Source organism: Euprymna scolopes, chromosome 6 (assembly GCF_053919585.1).
Source record: "Euprymna scolopes isolate OS-2025 chromosome 6, ASM5391958v1, whole genome shotgun sequence".
Taxonomy (NCBI): Eukaryota; Metazoa; Mollusca; class Cephalopoda; order Sepiida; family Sepiolidae; genus Euprymna; species Euprymna scolopes.
In genome coordinates this window covers 106,995,098-107,022,597 of record NC_136487.1, presented here as the reverse complement: position 1 = coordinate 107,022,597, position 27,500 = coordinate 106,995,098, and the positions used below count along the sequence as shown (strand labels likewise).

Genomic DNA, 27,500 nt, shown 5'->3' with positions numbered 1-27,500 from the left:
TATATATATATATATATATATATATATCAAAGTTTGAAATAAGATTTATCATTACCTATGATGAAATAAAGACGTAACAATTTTATATATATATATATATATATATATATATATATATATATATATATCAAAGTTTGAAATAAGATTTATCATTACCTATGATTAAATAAAGACGTAACAATTTTATATATATATATATATATATATATATATATATATATATCAAAGTTTGAAATAAGATTTATCATTACCTATGATGAAATAAAGACGTAACAATTTTATATATATATATATATATATATATATATATATATATATATATCAAAGTTTGAAATAAGATTTATCATTACCTATGATTAAATAAAGACGTATATCAAAGTTTGAAATAAGATTTATCATTACCTATGATGAAATAAAGACAAAAATCTGAACAAATCAAATGTAAATTGAAAATTAACATTGTGAACTCATCACTATAAAAAAAAAACACACACATTAAAAGTCAAGCAAAGGCAGGAGATGAATGAATGAAGGATTGTCTGGCTGACTACTTTTAGGAACAAAGCGTCTGATAGAAATAATCCTTTACCTAAACAGATTATCCTAAGGAGGAGCAGGGAGGTCATATTTATCTTTTTCTTTACAAAGGTGTTAATCCCCAAGACAGAATGAAATCTAGCAAAAATTTTGTTATTGATTTTAATTAAATTGAAACCCCAAAAAAACACAATTCTCAAAAATTGAGCACATTTCAATTTTACACGAAGAAAAAAGACGCATAGCTGTTAGCTTTATTATCAGTTTTTACTAAGTTTTGATTTAGGAGTATTTTAGTATGACTCCTCATACTTATTTTGGCATTATGAACCTGTCTTGAGATGAGGAATCTAATCAATAGAAATTATTTCAAACGTCTACATTCAAATAGAAATCTGCACAGAATAGAATACGAGTACCAATCAGATTTCGCATTTAATTGCTGAGTTGTTAGCACATTTGTTACTACATTTCCATCCAAACGTCCAGGGATCTTGATTAATAGGGCATCTTCTAATTCTTCAAATAGTTGTTGAATTCTCTCCAGAAGCTGGATATCGTATATTAGAAAGGAGCCTGGACATGCGATAAAATGGGAGAAATATTTCAGAAGTTCATGAGGAATGTCAGATGACAAATAGGGAGTCATAGTCACTGGAACCAGATTGCATCATTGAGCAATTGCACAACTAATCATTTTGATTATATTATTTTCTTGCTTTGTTTGCAGTCTGAATGCAATATGGCTTGAAGGACAAGTCAACCAGACAGCTGAGATCTTTTATTCACCGCCTTAAGACAAGCTGTGTCACTGCCAAAAGTAAGAGTAGAGTCGGAAAAAGAATTGATTGCAATATGACAAGATATTGAGATACAAGTCCTATTTAATAGAGCATTTCCAGGCATGTTAAAATTTAGATTTGAAGTTATCAATCTCACTTCTATAGACTACTAATCATCTGCAATCACTTCTGGCATGTCATTGATATAGATATGTAGAAACAGAATAGGATCCAACGTGGGGTATTGGGAAACACCACTACAAGCACCATCTCGGATGACAGACTGTCATTTATCTGTACCTTGTATGTACGATCACCACTTTATAACAGATTCATGGAGGTTATAGATGTTGAGTTTTTATAAAAGTGACTGAAAAAAAAATCAAAGGCCTTGGCAAAATTCAGAAAGATGTTAGCAGGATCTCCATTGTCCATTATATTCATAACTCATTTTTCCATTACAAGTAAATTTGTGACACAAACATTTCAGAATTAAATCACATTAAGATGGAGAGATGGCAGCAATAAATGCAAGATGAACCATGACTGCTTGCTGGATTTCTATGGAAATGATAGATAGCAATTTATTGGATCATCTTTGTCACCAGTTTTTAAAGATGAGATATGGATATGTGTCAATCAGCAGAAACAACTCTGGTCGTCAATGAACTACTCACAAAATTTTGCTTTAGCTTCCTTGAGCTATACTGTGTTCAAATTCAATATTTGTGCTAAGCATATCTCCTCGATAACAGAAAGTGATTATCACCTTCTCTTTATACGGACAAGTGTCAATAGGATGCAACTGTCGCATGCATTGCCTACATTTGAAGTTCACATTCAAGGTTACTTCAGATCACTGCACACAAAATGATCAGGTCAATTTCTGGGGAAATAAAATGCATAACCTATTTTCTTTTTAAAACTAAATTCCCTATTAAAAAAGTCAGAAAATATTTTCTTAATTCTATATGAAAAAATATTCTCTTAAAACTCAATATTATTTGGATGAAAACTGGTCATTTGATTTTAATTAAATCTATTACATAATGGTTTTATTGAAAAAAGAAAAATACAAATGTTTGGTATCATTTATTTTGTTTTTTTACAATTTATTTCTATAAAAGTAAATGTATAAAAAATTTTGGAATTAACACAAAAAAAAAAAAAAAAAAAAGGTGGTTTTATTTTATGACTCTTGTCACACTTTTTCATAAAGATGTGAAAATTAATTCAGTAATTTTTGTGTATAATCCAATTAAAAAAAGTAAGAAAATAATATAACTTGTTTCTGACACTTTCAAAATGATTAGTTGTGCAATTGCTCAATGATGCACTCTGGTTCCAGTGACTATCACATGCAACCATCCACAAACATCTCTAATGTTGATGATCTCCATCTGTAGAGCCTTGTATTACAAACATCAGAATGAAAATTTTTAGCACATCAAATGGGGATGCTGTAAGGCAAGATTCCATTTCTGGCATGAATTTATCTGTTATATTGTTTGTCTGTGAACAAGGTTGAAAAAGTTCTCTTAATTCTTTTCTCAAAGAGACAATGATGTTAACGTTAAACCAGATTTAATTGAAGAGCTGCTTTTGGATTATCTTTGTAGGAGATGTTTATGGGGTCTTATTACCCCTATTTATTGGAATATACAGATTGCTTACTTTGAGTGACCAGATCAAAACAGGTTTCAAAGTTTTATATGCAAATATTCATCTAGTTTAAGACCATGCAAAAAATGAGGACAAGTTTCATAATAATTCCAAGAAATTTCCAAAATTTGTAAAGAGGAAAATGTGAAAAGATTACCAAGAGCTTTCACGACTTGTTCATCTGTCATCGTAACCGTTCGGTCTTCTTTCTTTCGCCGAGTGATGACTTGATCAGTACAATCTGGTGCATTGGTCAGATTTGGATCTGGTAAGCCATCTGTTTCATCGGAAAGAGGAGCTGGTTTGGCAGACTGAACAATAAAATTAGTTCATATTTTATTTAATAGAAAATTTAAGGATTAAAGAAATGCACACAATTTTAGCAGTGATTATTAAAAACACATCTTTTCACCAATCAAGTAAAAAAAAAAAAATTATATAATTTGAAGTCAAAAGTAAAAACACACATGACAAATCAAATAAATCTGATGAGATAAAAAAAAACTGGAAAGAGGGAAGCTGAATCTTAACATTTTGCCTAATTGTTGGGAGAGCTTTTTCAAGAGTGGCAAAGTAGAAAAGGACATGATGATCAGTATTTTAGTGAAAAGGAAAAAATATTTATGCAAAATTTGAGCAAATCAAAGTTGAAATGTAGAATGGGTCAGGAGGTTAGAGAAGTAAATTTGTATACACATCTTCAGTTTAAACAAAATTTTTTCTAAACGAGTTTTAAATAATTTGTTTTTTTATATAGTTTATGCAACACACACACATATTTAAATATAAATTCCAATCAAAAGGTTGTGAAAATATTATTTTTGCCTATCCTTTTACAAGGATAAAATCTCCATTTATATAAAAGTTTTTATTTATGATTTTCATTATGAAGCAAACTATGTGAAGCATTCTGTTCAGTGATTAGAGGGGAGGATTTTTTTAACATGTTCATAATAACATCTGTAATTTCAAATCTAGGCATCATCAAGATATTTTCAGACCAGTAACTAGGCCATGAGGGAACATTTATTGGAAAATAAGTTCTGTGACAGTTTAAGCATTGTTTAGAGCATGGGCTCTGAAACTATTAGAAGCTTTAGTTATTGATATTAGGGGTAGGCTATAGAAACAAATTTTTTTAAATAAATGCCAAAAGTGGCTTATTACCTTCATTTATATGTAAATAGATGGGAACAAGTGATTTTGTTCAAAACAGGTCAAAATTGGAGGGTCGCTGGCCCCAAACGTGATTTGACCGCATCGACGCGTGAAAATGGCCCAAATTTCACCCCCGAACACACTTAATCACTTATTGAAAGCCACAGGGTGTATTTTTTTACTATAAATGCATTTGTATCATTAAATCTAACATTCCCATTGGCTATCCCACAAGTATAGGGCTTTTTAGGGTATCTCAGAGTCCAAAATGGGTCAAAATTACCCCAAAATTAGCCAAAAATGGTCGGAAATAACGGATTTTTCAAAATGCACCTCCCATGGGCCCAAAGACACCTCTACATGGCAGAAACTGTTGGGAAATGCTTGAAGCAGGCACTCTAACTTTTGCACTGTTAATGAGGGGTATAAGGACCTTTAAAAGGGGCTAAATATGGCCGATTTAGCCAAAGAGAGTCAAAAAGTCCCTAAGAATCAACATAGGTTGTCAAAAAGGGGCTCAATTTGAGTTATAGATGGAAAATTACCAAATAAGGAAAGGTTTTCTTTCTGTAACAATGCAATGGCATCTTTAAATAGACACGATAACATTGCATTGCATTAATTGTGAATTTGATTGAACTTTGCTTTCTTTTTCAGTTAGTAAAATGCAATGAACATGGCTGGTATAGCAGGGCAGATTGACGAAGATTATAATTACGACGATTGGATTTATCTTCTGCTTGATTCTCTTCCAACTGAGGCTGAATGTGTTCAAGCTGTGCAACATCATGCTGCCAAATATGGTACCACGATACAGAAAAATCATATTCACCAGTTCTCCTTGCGATTACTACAATTGTGGCAGAAAGCCTTTGGAAGTGATGTTCGTTATGTTACAATACCTGGGATAAAACATAAACTTGATTGATCGCTAAAAATTTACGACAAAGATGTCTACAAAGCAAAGGGTTCCAGACGTGTGAATATGATTAAATGGAAACGAGAGCACCATGTCCTTCTCAATATACTTTCAAAAGATGTGACTCCTGATGAATTTGATGTACATGAACGAAGATTCTTTGTCGATCAAAAGTCTCTCTCTCGCAAATGGCTCATTGACACTTTCCACGTCAATATGGAACATGAACGGTTTCTGGCAGAGCATGAACTGCACAATCATTTGGATTTGGACGATGATGTATTTGAAGTGGAGGATATAAGTGACTAATTGCCAGAGCATGATACCTCAAACAATTTGAACTACTCATTAAACAGATCGGGTACAATCCCGAATTGAAGAGCAGAAGACATTGAAAATTCAATTTTTGTCGTGCAATGTCATTGGTGCATGGAACTTGACAAGACGAAAACTAGTATTTGTGCTAGAGAATAATGATGTGATTGACGAGCTCTTTAATGCATTATATTGATATTTTACTGTTGAATGATTTTAAAGTAATGTGAAGTGAAGCTGTGTCTTGAAATAACAAAATAATTCCTTTGCTAATTACTCATACCTTTTATCAAGTTATTCAATATATTGGTTACAAATCGAGAAATAGCGAATCGAGGGCCATTTTCATCAATTTTGGGGTAACTATGAGAACAATATGAATTCAGACTCTTCTTGGACAGCATTTTATTGACATTCAATGTTCAATTTACAATTAATTACTTTCTGAGAAGTTGATGTAAAGTTACGATGTTTCTAAAAAGTATCATTGATGAATGAACTAATGATTCATATGTTATGTACCGTAAAGCGTAATTTTGTTATTTTTGGATTGTTTTGACCCTTTTTACATCCCCCAAAGATCTCTAAATACCCTAAATACAAATGGATAAGATAACAGGGTGGTTATTTCAGTCTTCCAACTGTAAAAAGCCATACAGGAGTGTTTATAAGAGCCCGATGAGATATAATACCTGCATTTTGGGGATTATCCGTGATTTTCGTTTATTTTTGGGTAAATTTGACCCATTTTGGACCCTTAAGATACCTTGAAAAGCCCTATATAGGTGGGATAGCCAGTGAGAATGTTAGATTTAATGATATAGAGCCATTTATGGTCAAAAATTGCACCCTGTGTGGCTTGGGAGGTGCATTTTGGAAAATCCATGATTTCCAACCATTTTTAGCTAATTTTGGGGTAATTTTGACCCATTTTGGACTCTGAGATACCCTAAAAAGCCCTATACTTGTGGGATAGCCAATGGGAATGTTAGATTTAATGATACAAATGCATTTATAGTCAAAAAATGCACCCTGTGGCTTTCAATAAATGATTAAGTGTGTTCAGGGGCGAAATTTGGGCCATTTTCACGCGTCGACACGGTCAAATCACGTTTGGGGCCAGCGACCCTCCAATTTTGACCCGTTTTGAAAAAAATCACTTGTTCCCATCTGTTTACATATAAATGAAGGTAATAAGCCACTTTTGGCATTTATTTGAAAAATTTTGTTTCTATAGCCTACCCCTATTGATATGGTAATCGTTTTTGTGTAGGCAGAAAGAATATCCCCACAACATTGAGTTGATAGAAATTTGTATTTATAAATTTCCATCAACTGAAGGTTGTGGGAGTATTAATATTCTAATATTTTCAGATGATGTTTAAATCGCAATAAACCACATTAATAAAAAATTGATGAAACTTGCACAAACAGCTTCAGACATTTTTCCGTATTTCTTTGAATTTTGCCGTCATGTTTTTTTTTATTGACACAAAACTAATCTTGTTGCTACCATAGCCACATTTTTTAATAATTATTACCCTTTATAGCAAAAGTTTTTTTTTATTTGAGAAAAGCATTAAATAATGAAGAATGTTATAATTAGTTCTTTGGGTGTTTTTTGCTAAAATTACATGAATAGATTTTTATTTTGTTTTCATATCACAAGGAGAAAATGATAATTTTAAAAAGGATGAAGTATCATTGTACATCATCTTGTTATCTTAAACAAAACAAGTTTTAGTCTCCCCTCCATCAAGGCCAGAGGTTTTGGGGAAATATCAGATAATTTGTAATTCATATGCAAAACTAGGAAACCAAATGACTATGATTGAAACATTTTATGGCTGTACAAAAAAAAAGTGCCAAAAATAGGCTCTGGATGATCCCCTTAATGTGTGACCTTAAGGACAATTGTCACATAGCCCTCAACACAACTCAGGTCATTACCTTTCCAACGAGCTTTCATTTGTTAAATTCTGATCAATAATCACTGAGATTTGGAACTTATAAAATTGCCAAAAAAGGTGGTATATATATATATATATATATATATATATAAATAAATAAATAAATAAATAAATAAATAAATAAAAGGTACGGGCAAAATGAATGCCGATGCTCAAGATGTATAACATTTTGACCTCTCCTTTTACTTAAAAATCCACCAACTATAACGTATAATCATCAATGTAAGATAATTTTCATATAATCTCGGAAATAAAGTAAAAAAAAAATTAAATTGAAAAATAGGAACATACAAAAATAAATTAAAAAAAAAGAAAGAATTATACAAACGTTCCATGTCGGTAAGTACAGATGCACATTCTTGAAAAGAAAAGGAAAAAAAAAATGCTCAATATGCTGGAACATTGTTAAATAATAATGACATTATGTCATTAATGTGCTTCCATACTTCTTTGAATTTCGCCGCCATGTCCTTTTTTTATTGACACGAAACTAATCTTGTTGCTACCATAGCCACATTTTTTAATAATTATTACCCTTTATAGCAAAAGTTAAGTACATTTATTGTATTAATTCATTATTTTAAGACTAACTTAATACTTCACTTGGAAATAATTCCAGAAAACTTATATTTCTCTTGCCAGAAAAATGTAAACACGATCTTTGTCATAATGAATTTTTACGTGAAATGTATGGTTTTTCAGATTTGAGATAAAATTATTCCATGTATTTTTTATTTCACACGCTATTTTTTCTTTGAGAAATTAACTTTAAGCTTTAATCTTTTAAACAATCAAAAAGTAACCAAAAATTAAAATATTATGATTAGCCGGCGTTCAAAACCAGGTCCCATACCTAAGCAGCCATTAGAATTGCCCATACCTCATACACACACACACACACACACACACACACACACACACACACACACACACACACATAGCCAAATTGAATATTGAAATGCTTATATCTTTGGTTCTATTGGACAAAACTACATGAAAATGTGCAGGCTTTTTGAAGATTATAATACTATTCTATGGTTAAAATTTTATGACAATTAGTAAAAAAGAATCTATATTTTCAAACTAATAAAATATGCCAAAATTTGCCTACATTTGTATATATAGTGTTCTGGCAGGCTAGCTTTAGTTTTGCTGCTTTGGGATGAATTTTGTTTAGGGTTATTTAATTATTTTTTTGCTAGTTTGTCTCCTCTGTGGCCTTGCTAGGCCATTAATAGATAATATTTAAAATTCTGTACAGAATCCAGAGTTTGACAGAAAGATACCAGAGTTTGATGATACACCTGGGGGCTTAGGAGGTTGCATCAGCTGAAATGTGCGAATCAGACTCAGGATGAAGACAGTAGTCTGAAGAATTCAAATAATGAAAGCATTTGTATAATCCTTGTTAAAGTTTATCATTTTTGTGTAAAGTGTTATCACTTTGCATCTCTCTTTGAAATTCTTTGAGTTCATGTCCAACGTTGAAGATGCTTTTCTTTTACGCATTCTAGTGCAGTTTTCTTCTGGTGCTATTTGAGGTTTTTGCGCATCAAATAAATTACAAATTATCTTCTTTTAACTATTCTTTGTAATTATTCGATTCAGGTGTATACCTTTTTTTAAGTTGGTTTTTGGGTACCAAGATCCGAAGGAAGAATGCATTGAAACAGTATCGCTGTGTGGCTTAGCTATAAGTTTTTATTTTACTTTAATTTTATTTTAAGCTTTTTGTTTTTTATTATTCTCTGGTAATCGTTTGCTAAGCATTACAAACCTGATGTCATTTATACTAAAAAAAAAAAAAAAAAAAAAAAACATTTAACTTCTTCACATATTAATTTCTGTCGCTTGTGTTTCCTTTGTCAAAACATGCTCTATAGAAAAGCCGTCTTAAAATTCATGTCTTCTTTCTTCCTGTTTTTTTTCTTCCATTTTCTTTTGTCTAAATACCTACAATTGAATTGTATCCCCACTAAAATGAGTAAAATCTCTATTTTGTAAATAGAAATTGGTTCCGACTCAGACTCATTGCATATGTTCTACACTTTAACTCATTTTAAAATCCTTTCATCTTTGAGTCTTAACATACGTTAACATTGTATTTTGTATCCATCTCTTCAAATTAATACAAAAAACGGAGCTGATACTTTATGCAAAATACACTTCCGAACTTTAATAAAAGGCAGATTTATCTTTCTTTGTTAAAAATCTCCACTTCTACTGTAAATATGTCTATGTTTCTATTTATACTTAATTATACATATAGAATTCACCACAGCTTATACTTCACTTATACCTGTACTGAATTATACTTCAAATCATAGATATATCGCTACTTTAATCTAAATGGAATAGATACATTTTATTATCCCTCTTATCTAATATTCAGAGTTCAGGCATCAAATTTTATTTTAATTCCTAATATCAACTGAATCATACTTTAACACGTTATCCTATTCCTAAACTAACATGTAAACTATATTTAAACTATATATTAACTCCTCTCTCTCAAACCAACCAGTTTCAAATTCACTACATGAATTTTTACTTACCGCTTTTCCAGTATCAATGAAATGGAAAGCATAATAATGTCCTTTTCAATTTTTGAGGAGTGTAATTTTTCAGTAGATATATAACCTTTAGTAACTAACCCAATAAATATTTACTACCCATGCGGGGGTCGCAGAAATCCCTGGTTTAGGACTCAGGCGCGGGGCTAACCCTGTCAGTGTTGATGGACCCGTACATCTTCCACTCCTGCCACATTCCATCCCCTAAAACCAGGCACTTCAAGGGTGCTTGAGTGCCATATGAATATGCAATTGGATTGGGTTGATTTTTGTCTGACGGGTTTGACAGTTTCTGGCTGCTGTTTCCAACTGATAGTACAGGACTCCTAACTCTTTGGTAGCACTTAGAGTGGTTGCTTCATCATCAGTTGTATAATATCGGAATGGTTGTAGTGCCATGTTGCGCACGGAAAGGGACTCTGCACCCATCTCCGATGGACTTTCCCAAGGTCATAATCGTGTAGATGAAGATGGTCTACTTGTGTTGCATATTTGGTATTCTGCACAACCACTTTGTCCAACACCTCTCACCCATAAACTGAAACTTTTAAATAAAATAAAATGGCAGTTCAATCAAAAGTTACGATCGAACCAGGCATAAACTCAAACAAAAACCAATTTGCCTCCTCTATTTCTGACCACAATTCCCGATGATTGTGTAACAAATGCTCATTGCCCACTCGGTGATAATGGAAGAAATTGCCCTAAATTCTCAACCCAAAGCTGAAGAGCCATCATTATAAGAAGGCTGACTGGAAAGCCATCAGGAATCTCATCAAAGATGCCCATGGAGAAGTATATTTTCTCTTCCTACAGAACAGTGTGCAAGTGAGACCAAATGATTCAAAGCGACAATTGAAGCACATGTTCTCATGCGGAAGTTGTTCTGCTAGATCTACAACAGATGTGCTAATGGTTTTATCTCATAGGATTAGTGAATCTCTCGACAAAGGCTTCCTTTCTAGAACAATTGCTCGACATATCAAAGGTCTTTGATAGGGTATGGCATAAAGGCCTACTTCACAAGATTTCCAGCTACGATATAGCTGGAAATGTCTTCTCAATTATTAAATCATTTCTCTCTCATAAGAGTAGTGGTTGATGGGCAGAAATCAGAAGCTCACAGTATTAAGGAGTCCCTCAGGGGTCAATCCTGGACCCAACTCTCTTCCTGATCTACATCAATGATCTCCCAAAACACATACTTAAATGGCATCTATGGCAACACATCAACGGTTGTAAATAAACAAGTTCTCTCTGATTCTCTCTCCTCTGATCTTGAGTGCATGGTACAATGGGGAAAGAGGTGGCCTGGTGAAAGAATTGACCCATTACATTATCGCCCCATTAGCCTCCTCCCTCTTTTTTGTCAAAATATTTGAGTTCATAATCAACCAAGCTCTAGTCCATCGCCTTAGTTGCTAAACTTCTGACCGCCCAGCAATATGGATTTAGGCAAGCCCGTTCAACAGCAGATATCCTAACTGTAATCTCTGAACATATATACCATACACTGAACAAAACGGGGGAGAGTAGGGCAGTAGCCCTAGATATATCTAAGGCTTTTGATAGGGTATAGTACGATGGTCTTCTCAGGAAAGCAGATCATACGGTATCACTGGATGAATACTCAACATAATTAAATCCTTAAATAAGTCCAAGTTGTCCTCGACGGTCATACACCTAAACAATATGATATAAATGCAGGTGTAACTTAGAGGTTGATCCTTGGACGTTTATTATTCCTAATATTCATAAATGACCTCCCTGATAAAATTTTTTCTGAGATGGGTATATTTGCTGATAACACCATGCTCTATAACATGCACAAGGGAAAAATGAACAAACATCTGTAAGGCAATGGCAGAAACACTAGAGGAAGACCTCCAGTCTGTAGTGGAATGGGGCCAAAAATGGATGGTCACAGGTTCAATACTACCAAGACCAAGCTTGTTTCCTTCAATAATTACAAGAAAAACCTTAACCACCAATAGCAATGGCTAAAGATGCATTATCTGAAAGTACTTCTTTCAAACTCCTCGGCTTAATGTTCACAGGGTCCTCGGCTTAATGTTCACAGGGAACATGAATTGGAACAGATACATTGAAAGCATTGCCAAGACTGCTGTGATGAAGGTGGGCTCTCTCTCTCTACTGTGCTAGAAAGTTACTTATGCCTGAAAGTATCCTGTAAGGCTACCATTCACCCATGCATGGAGTATTGTTGTCACATTTGAGCTGGTGCATCTACTAGTCTCTCACTTCTAGACAAGGTTCAAAAGAGAGCCGCTCCAACAAACTACAAACTCTTGTGCCCACTTGATGAAAATACCCCCCCGACAAACCCAACAAACAGCAAAGTCCGAGCCGCTCCAACAAACTACAAACTCTTGTGCCCACTTGATGAAAATACCCCCCGACAAACCCAACAAACAGCAAAGTCCCATCTCTACACAGAGATCCCTAGATGTAAGAAAACCTACTTTAATAGTTTCTTCCCCAGAACTGCTGAACTTTGGAAGTCCCTTTCGGGTTCCTGTTTTCCCAACTGTACTGACATGCAGAAATGCAAGTGCAACGTGAACCGACATCTTGCTGCTCAACTTCTTACTTAGTATCCCTGCAACTTATGTCCCTGATAGTAGCCCCTACATCAAAGTGGCACTGTGCCTTGTTTGGGGTAAAAATGGAATAAAAAAAATATTTTCTTAATATACTCCATAATTTTACTCCCCCTACATACAAATTATAATTGACAAAAACAGCAAATACAGATTTATATATAGAGAAAGAAAAACTTTTGTTAAAGAAAAAATTTGGAAGGTACAAAAAATGTATGAGAAAAATGAGAGAAAAATGTGGAGCCAAAAGAAAAAAAATAAAGTCATTTCAGTTTCATTGAACAAATATTTAAAAATTGTAACTACTCCCCCCCCCGAATTGCATAAAACTTATTACTTATGCAGGAGGAACATAATATGATCAAATTAAAAATTATTAACAAATGTTATTTATTGGCTTATAAAAATATGCAAATGAGATTCACAATTACTCATTAAGCATTTGAATATTTCAGTAAAATAAAGTGAAATATTAGTGATTTCAAATAATTGAAGCCATTTTGATGTTCACATGAGGTTTCAAGAAAAAACGTTTTGTTTGGATTATTCTAATATAAATTCTTGTATATGATTAATTGAACACAAATTGCAATTTATCCATAATAAGTTAATTTCTTTCCAAAGAGTATTGCAATTTGGCAACAATATTCATTAGGATGATGATTGTACACCTTCAATAAAGGAATGAATTATGAATACATTTCTACTTTTGTTTGCATACGATAAAAAAATAATTATCCTCCCCCTCTATGATAAAGGAAAACTGCACCTTATGCTAAAAATGAGCTGTTGAAAAAGAACCTTTTTGTCTGTTGCTCCTGTTAACTTTCAGAACTCAATTTTCTTTCTACATGTCTTCAGTTGCAGATAAGCAAAATTTCCAATAATCAACTATAAAGCTTATATAATTCTGTGAAAAAGTGCAGTATCTGATGACCTTGAAGAGTGTGTTTTACAGACTCTCACCTCTTCTTTATCTTGCTTTCCATCCTCTTTGTCTGAAAGGTTTTCAAGATCTTCATCAGACTCACGAACATTACTGGCGACCAGGATGAACTTTTCTGAGGGTTTCCGTTTTATTGATTTAGAGAAGGTTTTCAAAGCGGTTATCACTGTTTCTGGATCTTCTTCCTGTTCTTTGACTCTGGAGAAAAAAACAGTACATAAATGGTGGTAAGGGGAAGTCACACATTGCAACAGTGGGTAATACCATACGAAAAAAAAGCAAAGAAAATTTTTTCTATTAAAAACATTTTCTTTTACATTTATACCTTCAAATCATTTATGCAATGTGAGATCAAGGATGATTAAATGTTTTTTCTGGATCTCATATTTTCCAAGTGTAAATATGAATTCTTTCAACCAATTCCTCAAGTTTGATATGTAAAATACTGAAATAAAAAAAAAAATTGATTTCTGACTTTTCTCTAATAATATATATGGAATATTATACTTAATTATTACTAAACCAAAACAGAAAAATTTTAAATCAAGAACATTCATATTTTTTTTTTTTTTTCAAAATTTGATTATTAATGGAAGGAATATATAATGTCATAATCTCAATTGCTTTATTCAACATTTAATTTTAAAACAACAAATTCATAATCAGGCCGTCTTCTTGAAGTCATTTTCAATGGATTTTAAGTTTCATTTTTTTTTTTATGTTGAATGCGATGATGGTTAACCAATTGCCAATTTGTATTGTTTTCTTTATGAAAAGAAATTACAACGCAAGTCTATTTGATTATTTCGTTTTGGTTGGGTAAAGTCTAAAATTGATAAATACATCAATTTCAATAGGAGGAACTTTACTAATAGGATATGTAAAGGTTACGTGAATGGATTACTTTTTTGTTATTCTCATCCAATATATATATATATATATATATATATATATATATATATATATGAAAAATATAAAACAAACAGCGAAACTGTTTTAAAAAACACACTTGGATGCAAATAAAGAGACCCCCTCCTATTAATTTAGGATTTAAAATTCCTCACCAGAGAAATAGTTCTGAAATTTCGGTTTCTTTTTATTTCTTGGAAGTAAAAAGCCCATTCTCGTGTTATTGAGATCACATTGGCTGGTAACTGCATGTAAGAACTCTAGTTTAAAAAAAAAAAAAAAAAAAAAAAAAAGAAATTTAAGCTGAAAAGGCACACAGTTGACGAATATGAAGTTGAAAATATTTTAACTCTTAGAAGCATCTTGAAGAAAGTGAAAAATATAGAACAATTAGGTGACCAAGGTATCTTTTTGGCTTAATAAAATTTTTTTTTTTAATCTAGAGTTCTTACGCACGATCTCAGTAATACAAGAATGGGCTTTTTGCTTTTGAGGCGGGGGTGGGGTGGGGGAGAAACCAAAACTTCATAACTATTTCTCTAACGAGGGATTTTAAATCCAAAATTAATTGGAAAAAAATCTTTATTTGCATCTAAAAGCATGATTTTTAAAACAGTTTATTATATATATATATATATATATATATATATATATATATATATATATATATATAGCCAGTAGAGTTTAGTTTCCTAGAAGTACATCCAATGAAACAACACGTGTCTACCAAAATAGTGCTCAATGAGTGAACAGAGCATGTATATTAATTTTATTTATACAAACATTAATGGCTACATATGTGCATACATGTTTCTGTAATCACCCACGTTGGGGGATTACGTCTTCAGGCCAAGAACTACCTTCAAAAGTGACATTTCCACCAAATACATTTTTCTACTTCGTTTATCAAGTTAAAAATACAACCTGGGTGGGAGTCAAAAAAAACAAAAAACGGTAAAAGGATGAGTGAGGTCTCTGAAGATGATAAACATCTTTTTTCTCTTCCCCTTCCCCCATCTAACCTAACTTTTGGCTTTTTATGACATAGGGTACTTGAGAGTTTAGTTTTCTTGTCTTAGAGTCTGTAAGTTAATAACCTTAGCTATGGTCAACCAAGTACTGACCGGTGCCTTTTAATCTACCTCCACCCACACATACACACAACACACACACATAACACATCCATACACAGACACTGCCAACACACACACACACACATTAATCAATATATTCAAAAGCGAATCCATGCTGAACACTCTTTGTTTTATTTACTGAAACTAGACAATGATTCTGAAACTACATAGAGGATAAAGTAAAAGTTACATTAAGGTAAATAAAAAAATATAAATGAATAAAAATAAAATACATAAATAAATAAAAATAAATAAAAAATATAAAATATAATAAAAAATAAAAAATAAAAATAAATAAAATAAAAAAATAAAAAATAAAAAAATAAAAAATAAAAAAATAAAAAATAAAAAAATAAATTAAGAATAAAGTAAAATTAAATTAAAACAAATAAACCAACAAAATGTGAATAAATATAAACCCGAAAGTTTTCTAAACCCCACATGTACCTATATGCGTGTATCAATACACTTATAAATGTCTAACATTTATCTACACCCGCGCATATATACACACACACATTACAGACATACAGAGACAAATAATAGTATTTTTCTTTACTTATGCAGCGTGGTAACATCTTCGTATATGCAATATTATGCTACCCGACTACAGACGGGTGTACATATATATACATATATATATATATATACATATATATATATATATATATATATATACATACATATACACACATATACACAAACACACACATACATACATAAATACATACATATACATATATATATATACATACATACATATAAACACACGCACACAACAGACATACATATACATATCAACACATACATACATATATAACATATATATAAACAACATTCGGACATCCATACATTTTTGTAATCTATATTGTTACAACAATTCTATACGAGGCCGCCTATTCTAATAGTTCAGAAATATACGTGTGTATACATACATCTACATACAATAGACACAGAGACACATCCACATACAAACATACACACCGATACATAGATACAGATATACATATATATATAAACATACAAACATACATGCATACGTAAAATACACCTATATATCCAAAGTCACACAAATATAGACATATATATATATACATGCAAACCTGTACCGTGCCACCAAATGATACATCTAAAGTAGAAACAGACATGAATACACCTACTGTATAAATTCACTTTTTCTATCAAATTCCACATCTCTAGTTATGTTTCATGGCCCCTTCCGCTTGTTACACTTTCTTAAGTTGTAGGTTTTTACCGTAAAAATTGACACTACGTAAAAATTTATATTGAATTCAGTATGAAGTTCATAGGGTTATCCTCATATTTAACAAAGATTCTTTCGATGGTAAGGCAGATATACATAAGATGTATCACGACACAATAATAATATATAATAACATATGACAGAAATCAGAGTATTTAGGTTATATAAACCTAGTATATAAGCTTATATATTGTAGTACTTACCTTCATCTTTGCTTATTCACTCTAATACCCTTATTCCTTTCTCTTCCATTTACCCTTCATTCCTTACTTTCTTTCATCTATTTATTTCTTCTATTTTTTTTTTTTTTTTTTTTTTTTTTATATTAATAAATTATTTTTCCTACCCGGGTCTATAAAGATCATATATCCATACATGCACACACCCAAAAATATCCATATGCATACATTATTACGGGCTTCACTCAAAACGATCTATTACTCATTTAGTTCAAATATACCTTCATACAGGTGCTTATTTCGGCTAGTAATAACATAACTGCTCGATGAAGTAGAACATTAAGTGACTTACGTAACCCATATGGGTATGATTATAGTTGCGACCTCACTTATCCTCTTTTTTTTGGGGGGGGGGGGTTATTTGATGGGGGTTAGTTGTACTTATAGCAGTTCCATTATCCCAATTTAGAGTTCCTTAAGTGCATGTATTCTGAAATGTTTGCAGGATATAGCAGTTTCTTGTTTAATATTCAATAATTTTTCTCGGTCTTTAAACCTAGTTATCTCAAGTTTTTCTGATAAGCATAATAGACATGGTGAGTTCAATGAGTGGCAAGTATTGGCCCTTCTAATAATATTCCATTCTATACTAGGTGTTTTATTTTCTCTAACTAATTTCCAGTAATATAACGATAAGGAAGTGTCCTTTTCATATGTTTGATTATTCATCGAGCGTGTATGTCCATAGAATCTATTTTTGAAAGTCATTTGGGTACTCCCTATGTAGAATCTTTCGTCCCTTGGGTTCTCCATCGGGAATATCCTTGCTTGGTATACCACCGATGAGGTCAGACATTCATTTTTTATTGGGCATTCCTCAGGTTTTTTACAGTTACATTTATTCACCGCAGTGTTTGCACTAGTATTCTCCCCTTCTCTATTAGTCGTCTTTAAAATTCTTCCATTATGCTTTTTTATAATCCTTTCCAAATTATCACTACAGCTGTAACTTAATTTTAATGTATTTTTATTAAATATCTTATGTAATATATTATTTGGTGGGAAATGCTTATTAATAAGTTGTAAAAATTTTGCACCAAGTTTTGTTTTCAACATAATGTTAAAGGGGGGTGTGAACCAAATAATTTTTCAGGTAGTTCTTGGCCTGAAGACGTAATCCCCCAACGTGGGTGATTACAGAAACATGTATGCACATATGTAGCCATTAATGTTTGTATAAATAAAATTAATATATATATATATATATATATATATATATATATATATATATATATATTCCATGTGAAATCATCCAAAAATTTAATAGTTTGAAACCCATGTCCTCAGATTGTGTAACTGGCACCATAGATGGACATTATAAAAACTAAGAAATCCTGAAAATTTGAGCATGTAACTCTAAACAGTTGCCAATTTAGAGCCTCTTCCATTTTGTATAAATTACCAAAGATGTAGTCCGGGTAATATTTTAATAATTACATTTTCTGGAATATTTTCAGTTTGGAACTTGATGTGACCCTAAAAATTCATTCAGGTAATTTTTGAACTCAAGAATCCAAAAATGGCATCAGGTTTTCTCAAAAATGAAGCTTTCTATACGGTTTTATCAGATTGTCATTGTCATTGACCCAGATGCCATTAAGAATCAAAAATAAATACTTTAATGGTTGATCTGGTAGTTGTTTTAGGAATTCATGTTATTTTATCTGATCCCTCAACCGTGTATTGGCTTTTTTTAAATGAATCCTTTAGTTCATGAATGATAAAAGGTTTGTTGTATTCTTCCTAATTATTACTTTTAAAGTTCAGTTTGTTTTTTCTAATTTTCCTATTTAATAATAGTCTGGGATTTTTTTATTGTAATTTTTGGATGATGAATTATTTGCAATAGTATCTGAAAGCATGTTGGCCATGTACATTTTTTTTTTTGGGGGGGGGGGCTATTTTTTTTTTATTTAAAAAATTTTTTTTTTTATTGTTTATATAGAGGTGGTTGAGAGGAGAACTGGTGCTTTTTCCTGATATTTGCTGTATCGTATTCCATATGGTTTTGTTATTGGTTTTGGACATAAAGTTTTTCCATGATTCCCGTTTGGCTTCTTTTACTGTTTCTGCATATTTTAAAGTCGTTTAAATTTTGAGTGGTTGGTTGTTGAATTTTCTTAATGCAGCATGTCGTAGTCTGATAGCCTTTTTGCAATCATAATTAAACCAGGGCCGCTTATTCTTGGTTAATGATTTTATTTTAGGTATGCATTCCTTAGCTATTGAGATGATGGTATCTCTAAAGTGAGAGATCAGGTCTTTTTCATATTTTCAGGTAGGAGTTTGTGTTTTCATAATAATCTGAATTTATTCCAATTAGCTTTTTTAAGGTTCCAGCAAGGAATTTTTTAGGTTATTTCAGGACCAAAGTGTTCTAATGTTATTGGGAAGTGGTCACTTCCACAGATATCCATATGCACTGTCCAGTTGTAATCTATAAAGATACTAGGATCACTTATAGAGAGATCAATTGCTGAGTACGAGTTTATAGCAGAGTGAATAAAGGTTTTTTGTTATTATATATGCATGGGTTGTTGCTGTTGTTAATATTTTCTAACCCTGATTCCTTTTCTGTGTCTGAGCATCCACAACTGGCATTATGACTTAAAGCTGCCTAATAAGAAGTGGCAAGATAGTTGGTTGTTTTTCTATTTCATCTATAGGGTCGTTTGGAAGAAGATAGATGAAGCAGATTGTGACCGTGGTATGTAGGATAGTTGTGACGGCAATTGCTTGTAAGTTAGTTTGTATATTTATTTGGCTTTGTGCTGTGTTTTTGTTAATGAGAATGGATGTTCCTCCAGAGGCTCTATTTGGGTTATTTGTTGTGCAGTTGTATTCATTAAGCTATGGAGATTGATATTTCCAGATGGTTTTAAAAAGGTCTCTTGTAGGCACATTATTATAGGGCAGAGATTGGATATTAGAAGTAATTCATTCCAGTTGGCCTTTATACCTCTGCAATTTCATTGGATAATTTTGTTGGCCATAGTTTAATTTTATGTGTTTGATTTCCTTTTGTCTTATTGAGAATAGGAGTGGTTGTTTTCTACTATTTGATTATGGGGGGGGGTCTGTCATCTATTTCCATTGTTTCTAAGATTTTAACTTTATTCTGGTCTGTAGTTCCTGTTTTTGACTTGGAGTGGGATCTCTTGGATTTTTCATTTATTTTTTGGTTGGTTGGTGAAAGATTTGATTTTTTCCCCTTTCCAGCATGTACTAGGCATTTGTTCATTTGGTTTTGGGATGTTGTTAGTTTCTGTGGTTTTTTATTTGAAAGTTGTGTTCATTATTGAGATCTGGTGGGATTTTACTTTCAGCTGTTTGGGAGTTATTTTCAAGTATGGCTTGAGTTGATGGTAGTTGCCGTAAGGTGGCCCTCAATGCCTCAACTAGTTCTTGAAGTCTCTTTATTAGGGTACTGATTCCCTTGAATTTTGTGTTTTTTGTTGCATCCACATACAATCTAAGTGGTTCTGTCATGGAGACTGATTCAATGAGTTTTCTGGCTTCAGTAAAGTTAAGTTTTTTTTGTATATTTTAATTTATTTATTTTTCTTTGATCCAGTTTTGGTAGAGAATTGAGTATGCTGGATGATTCTCACCACAATTTGGGCATTTTATGTTTCCTTGGCATTCTGTTTACTGGTGTTCATTACTGCTACATTTTGGGCATACTGTTTTCCTGGTGCAGTATTCTTTGTAGTGGCCGAATTTTTGGCAGTTTAGGCAGCAAAGTGGTCTGGGGATATATGTTTCTACTTTAATGGTAATAGATCCAATTTTAATTTCAATTGGTGGGGTGGGAGTATTGAAGTTTAATGTGTATATGTTTGTTCATTTCTTTTTGTGATTCTTTTGATGTCTATCACTTTTTGGCTTTTTAGGTTTGTTTTTATTTCTTCCAGAAAGCAGTTGTTCAATTCTGGACATTTGATGACTCCTTTTGAGGTGTTGAGAGTTTTGTGAAGGTAGGTTTTGATATTTATATCATGGAATTTTGTCTATGTTAAAACTTTTTTTAGCACTATTTAGTGACTGAAGTGCTAAACAAGAAGGTTTTGGTTTAGATTCCAGCTGATGGTACCAACATCATTTTTTTTTAAAACTTGAAATTATTACTATTATTACATTGGGTATGATATAATCAATAAAGAATTTGCTCTACAATAATAAATATGAAATCTGCATGAAATAGGATATCAGATTTAAGCATATTTTATGACCGGGCAATGCTATGTGGCCTACTAGTAAAAAATAAAAAATTACAAAACTCAAAGTTGAATTGCAATATATTTCATATACAAGAAACTAAAACCTAATACTAAGACGAAGTTTAAAAATTAATACAAGATTTCTTTTGTTTTATTGTAGACTAACAGCATCTGCTATACCCTTCCCCAAAATATGAGATTCAATTTTTTTTTAGGAACTTACATGTGAACACCCTAAAAAATTTGTCAGAAATCAACTTTTAGAATTTAATGCCAAATAATCCCGATTTCAGGGCCATTCTAGCGTTTTAAGGCAGTTAACCCCTTTCTTTTTACGAGATAAATCCTGCAACATTTTCTTTTTTGTAGGTGGGTCTGTTTTTTGTTTTAAATTTATTTTTCATTGTCTTTACTGGAAGGCGAGGAGCTTGTCACTCGGACTTCAAGTTAGTGGTAGAGTTGACGGTAATTATATGTGATACCCTGAAAACTTGAGAGTAAAATAAAAAAAAAAAAAAAAAAAATCAATTTTCAAAGATACGGTGGGGGTGGGTGAAATTTCATATAAATTTAAATGCAATTCTAGCGTTTTAGAGTAGTTAACCAATTTTTTTTAATGGGAGATAAATTATGTGCTTTTCTTTGAAAAAGAAGGGCCTGTTTTCTGGTTTTAAGAGGGATTTTGTTGGATGGGGATTGCCACCCTGACTTAGGATTAGTGATAAAGTTAAGGAAAGCTTTTTAGGAGAGGGGGGGGTGTCACTTGTATCTAGAGTTAGAAGGAGCATTGTTTGGTGGTGGGGGATGCATTTGCTACTCAGATGTAGAGTTAGTGATACAGCTCATTCAAGGAAAAGCAATTTTAGGAAGTGAGCTTGTCACTCAAACATAGGGTTAGTAGTAGGATAATTTATTTTTTTTAATTACTAACTTTTCAGCTCAATAAAATATCAAAAGTATTTAGAAGGCTAACTGCTTGAAAATGACCAAGAAAGGAGGGATCATTTTACGTGAAATTTATATGTGAAACTGATCCCCACTTAAATTTTATTTTTGTTTTCTCTTTAAAAACAAGATTTATAAGATGATCACACATAATCACCTAAAAAAGTAGAATCTTTATTTTTTATTTGGCTGTTAGAAAGTTATTTCTGATTAGAAGTTCAAAAGATGAGTATATTTGAAAACTAGTATTTCTCAAAGGATACACTATTTTATAAAAGAATTACAAATCACATTAACTTTAAGTAAAAAAAAGTATTCTTTCTTTTTTTAGTGTGTAAAGGAAGTATTTCCTTGTTTTTTTTCAGCATCAGCGTTAAATTTTAAATGGTCAGAATAGTGAAATACATTTTATTGGAATATTATTTTATTTCATTTTCCAACAACGATTGAAAGTAATCTTTCTCCTGATAAGTTTTCAACTTTCATGACAAAATTCTTCATAGGGAAATAGTACAGAGCTTCGGAGGGGTAAAAAAAAAAAAAAAAAATACAAAATGGCCATTTCATGGCGTTAATATTTTTATCATTAATTTGCTAAAAACTCTTCAAATATATCATGTAGCTTATTATTTTTTTAATGACTGAAAGGATATTCATTTCAAAACAAAATGGTGGTATTTTGAGGACTTAAAGTGCTTTTGCTTTTAGTAGTACTACATTGATATCAGTGATTATCCAAAGCATTATGGGTATTGCAACATAGTGATCTTGTATAAAGGGAAATGCTAAATGAAATGGTTAGAATGCACTGACTAGGTCTGTAGAGACCGTGATAAAATATGCCTGAGTAAAGCAGATTTTAGAACTCACAGTCCAAAAAGAACTTGTGAGCTATTTTCTTCAAGAAAAAGAAACCTGCAACTTATGCAGTAAAAAGTGCCAAGCTGTACCAAGCTTGAAACAACATATGAGAAAGTTTACAAAACTAGATCCCAATAAACAACTTCTGTCAGCTTGAAAACCATATTCGATATACAAATGATACAAAACTCAAGATTGCGTTTGCAAGCACAGTATATATCTCAGGGGGGGAAAAAAAATCAAAAAAATCAACTTTTCATCGAACAGTTCCGATCCAAGACAAATTTTGTATATATAAAGGGATCAATATCCTTTTTTTATTATTATTTTACAAAGTGATTACCACATATCAAGGCCTGGAGGCCAGTTGAGGGTTAATGTGTGTATTGTAGTCATTGGGACAGTAGTGTAAGTAATCGTTTGTGATAGAAATTTGGTATAATTACATTGTTTATGAGGACAGTTCAATAAGAACTTGTTTACTTTGAACTTGAAGATGACAAAAGCTGAAAAGCAGACCAAAATAGTTGTAAGAAAAGTTTTGTTGATGGAATACACTTTTGGGTTTATTCACAGAGTCAAGGAACTTGTTGATAGTGATTTTGGCTAGATGAGTTTCTTGTGAAAGATTGGCAAGAGGGGAGGGGCATAGATTGGTGCTCAGTCGCGCACTTGCCATGAAAATAGTAATAGAGCAGAGACAGGCTCGCAACATCTCTTCTGTGGGAAAGAAGTTGCAGAGAAGAAAAAAGGGCATTGCCTACTAGATTACAAAGTCTGTTTTGAATTCTGTTGAGGCAGAATACGGTACTGAAGTGAGATGCATCTACTGGAGCGGTAGAATGATCCAACCATTTTTCTAGCGATCTTGGCTCCATTTCAGATCAGGAGTGAAGGTCAGACCAAGAAGCTTCTCTAAACATGGAGTGTCCTCAAGATGAGAGCCATTCATTTCAATATGGGGCCAGATGTGGGTCGGAGATGGAAAGAGAAAAGCTTGTTTTTTTTAAATTAACCAACCACCTTTTTCCCCATTGCCCCACATGCCCAAGATCAGAGGAGAGAGAATCAGAGAGATCTTGGCTATTTACGACCTTTGAAGTGTTGCCATAAATAGTAGTGTTGTCTGATCTAAGAATGTGATTTGGGATATCATTGATGTAGAAGAGAGTTGGACCCAGGATGAAACCCTGAGGGATGCTGGCATTAATATTCTGAGCTTCTGATTTCTGCCTATTAACCACTACTCTTATAAACCTATTCGAGAGGAATGATTTAATTGGAAAAACATTTACAGCTATTCTGTAGCTGGAGATGTTGTGTAGTAAACCTTTATACCACACAATCAAACACCTTTGATATATCGGGTTAGCAGTTGCCCTAAAAACGTAGCTAGCATAGATTCACTAATCCTGTGAGATATTACTGTTAGCACATCAGCTGTAGATCTAGCAGAATAGAAACCATATTGTATGTCACTAAGGAGGTTGTTTCCGTTGAGGTGATTGGCCACTTCTGTTTAATACAGATTCCAGTAACTTACTCATAATGCACAGGAGACTGATCACCAGAATTTTTAAATATGGGCAAACTGATGTTTTCCAAGGTGTTCAGAAGTATTTCTTCTTAAGACAAAGTTTAAACAGTTTTGTAAGTATGGGGGCTAGTTCTGGTTGAAGCTTTTTGAGCAATATAATTGGAATGCCATCGGGGCAAGTTGCTTTACTGGGATCGAAGTTTTTGATAAGCTTGGCAACATCCTGAACAGTTACTTCAGGTAGAACTTTATAAAAAGAAATCTTTACAAGAGACTTATCTTAACACTTTATTGCAGTTTCACAGTAAATGTCATTTATTTATATCTCGCATGTCTGTATAAATTTGAACTCAAACTAACAAGGATTGATATATCTGTCCGAGATGTTGTCAAATTTATCACAAACTTTGATGCCAGCAAGGTAACTGGTCCTGACAGACATTCAAATTATGTCCTTGCTGAAATTTGCTTGTATCATTACTACAAGCTATCACTGATCAGGTTGACAGGATAAAATTACTGATTGCTTAAAGAAATGCTTTCCATCTTTTTGGAAAGTTAGTCAAGTATTTAAAAATACTGGTGATTAGCCTTTGCATCTTAAGACCAATCAGTCTTATCTCTCATAAGTGGTTTTAATCTGTGATCACAAAGTTGCCAAACATCAACAAAAACAATCAACTTAATGACAAGCAATCTGGATTTCATCCTGCAAGATAAACTGCTGATGTGCTGACATTGCATCAAATCAGTAAATCTCTTGATGAGAACTTGGTTTCTAGAGCATTAGCCCTCAAAGACTTCCATAAAGTCTGACACAAAGAGTTATTTCATAAACTTGCTAGCTATGGAATATCAGGAAATTCCTTAATTATAAAAATAGCTGTTGACAGTTTAATGTGCAAAGTATCAACACTATGCAAGGATCCAAAGTTTTTCTGATTTTTCTTAAATAATCTTCTAAATCAAATTCTAGATTTTCTGACGTCTATGCAGATGACACAACTGTCTATGGCAACACTTTGAAAAGCATTAGTGATCAAGAATTTCTTTCTCTTCTGATGAGGTGGGATGTCGGAGTGTGACCTTGAACGTGACCTTACACGACCTTGAACCTCTGATCGCGGCCCAGTTAAGATCTTATCCCTGGGTCGATGCCCAATTATGACTATCCTAGTCACCGGGTAATTAATTATGTCGACTGGGCAACCAGGTCTGCCAACCGTTGGTACGTCGCGTCACCCAGTGAGTCCTCGTCAAGGCGTTGGAGGACTCTTCTCGGTTGCATGGTCCTCAAGGCCTGTTCTTCTTGATCGTCTAGTTGGTCGTCCTGTTGACTGGGTGTTCGTTGACGGGAACGGGGTCACAAGTGGCAAGTAAAAAGAATTAAAATTACATGGAACAACAGCACATCAGCAAACAAACTCCGGAGGTTGGTTGATATATAATGTATTTAGGAAATTCATAAATGATTATCTACAGACGTATGTACAATTGAAGATTAAATGGAAGCAAGCAATTAGATTTGTGAATGAGCTTCTTGTTGTTGAAATACTCGGTCGGAGTCGCGGACCGTTGTAATTATTGCTAAGGTGTTCTGGCTGGTCTCTTCCTAGGTCCTCTGAATTCTATTAAGTTGCAAATTGAGCTCTCTGGCGACCAGCGAGGGGGAGAGAGAAGTTGGGTGGCTGGAGTCCTCTACTGAGACCTTATCTCTGTCTCTCCAGGGATCTCTCTGTCTTCTCTCTTCTTCTAACTCTTCTATCCCTCCCTCTTTAAATCGAGTTTTACAGATCTTATATAGTAAAACCCTTGAATAATGACGACGCCTACGTTCGTCTTCGACCAATCAAATTGATTGATAACAATCCACCTGATTCCTTCTCATTGGTCAATTTGGCTTGTGGCAGGTATTATTTTTCCGCCCCCAATTTCCAAAATCAAATTGACTCCTCCCCAACTTGTCTGACCCCGCCTTCTTTATAATGGTTTTTTCCATATTATCAACTGATAATCAGAGGAAATATTATTGTTTAGCTTGTAATAGATCTCCAGCTTTCATCTATTTAAAAATATCTGTTTGATATTCTTTCCCCTTTGAATTTATTTGTTTTGTAAAAACATCCGTGTGATTTTTAAAAAATATTCTTTACATGTCAGAATTCCCTTTAGCGCCAAAAACAATTTGCCAAAAGACATTTTTAGATAAGTCATATTAAAAAACAATTCATGTCGAACCTTGGGCTGATGTCATGAATTCTTTTATCAGGCCCGATCTGTTTCGTGTGTGTGTGTTTCTCAGATCAAAAACGATCCGACATTTCACTTGTCAACCAATACATTTCCAAGCCGACCGACATTTCAAAGCTCTGATTCGGAATATTTTGTGTTTGGCTCGTTTAGTTCAAACGCGGGCATATTTTGGTTAAAAAAATGTTTTAAGTAATCTTTCGCTTTGAAGTTTAGCAGGCGATTTCTATTTTTATCCCCCGACCGTATGGTATCTCAACAACAAGATTTTGATACATAAAAATATTAACTAAAAAAAATTTTTTTTTTTTTCTGTAACCGGTGTTCGCCCGGGATTGATTATCACATTTAACAAAAAACGTCACATCGACCCTACTGATCTGATGTGGCCCCTCTTTGGTGTTACAGGAGTAGCTTGTTACCTTTAAACCCATCTAAAACCAAGCCTCTCTACTTTCATCACCAACGTTAAGAATCTTGTTTTGCTTGAATCTCTCCATGAAAAATCATTTGATAAACTCATAGAAAAAACTTTCAATGCCAATCTATGAAAAATCTTTCAATGCCAATCCATGAAAAATCATTTGATAAACTCATAGAAAAAACTTTCAATGCCAATCTAAAAAGGAAGACGTCCAATTTGTTGTTCAGGATGCTGG

At 32.9% G+C, this 27,500-nt stretch overlaps 1 protein-coding gene and 1 long non-coding RNA gene across 10 annotated transcripts in view; one reads left to right on the top strand and one right to left on the bottom strand.

The window, feature by feature from the left end:
* LOC145277840 (serine/threonine-protein kinase PAK 2-like) overlaps positions 1 to 27,500 on the bottom strand; it is a 299,605-nt gene that overhangs the window by 27,866 nt on the left and 244,239 nt on the right. For all 8 annotated transcript variants that reach the window (XM_080129778.1, XM_080129780.1, XM_080129779.1 and 5 more), the window contains 2 exons: positions 13,504 to 13,681; positions 3,139 to 3,292 (listed from right to left, as the gene is read on the bottom strand). In XM_080129778.1, coding sequence (XP_079985904.1) covers positions 3,139 to 3,292; positions 13,504 to 13,681 — 332 coding nt within the window. The remainder of the gene's footprint in view (positions 1 to 3,138; positions 3,293 to 13,503; positions 13,682 to 27,500) is intronic.
* Positions 1 to 27,500, top strand: part of LOC145277842 (uncharacterized) — a 311,077-nt gene that overhangs the window by 249,393 nt on the left and 34,184 nt on the right. Inside the window, exon 2 of one of the 2 annotated variants that reach the window (XR_013868218.1) lies at positions 20,943 to 21,005. The exons of the other annotated variant lie outside the window; for it this stretch is intronic. This is a non-coding gene — a long non-coding RNA (uncharacterized LOC145277842). The remainder of the gene's footprint in view (positions 1 to 20,942; positions 21,006 to 27,500) is intronic. 2 annotated transcript variants of the gene reach the window in all.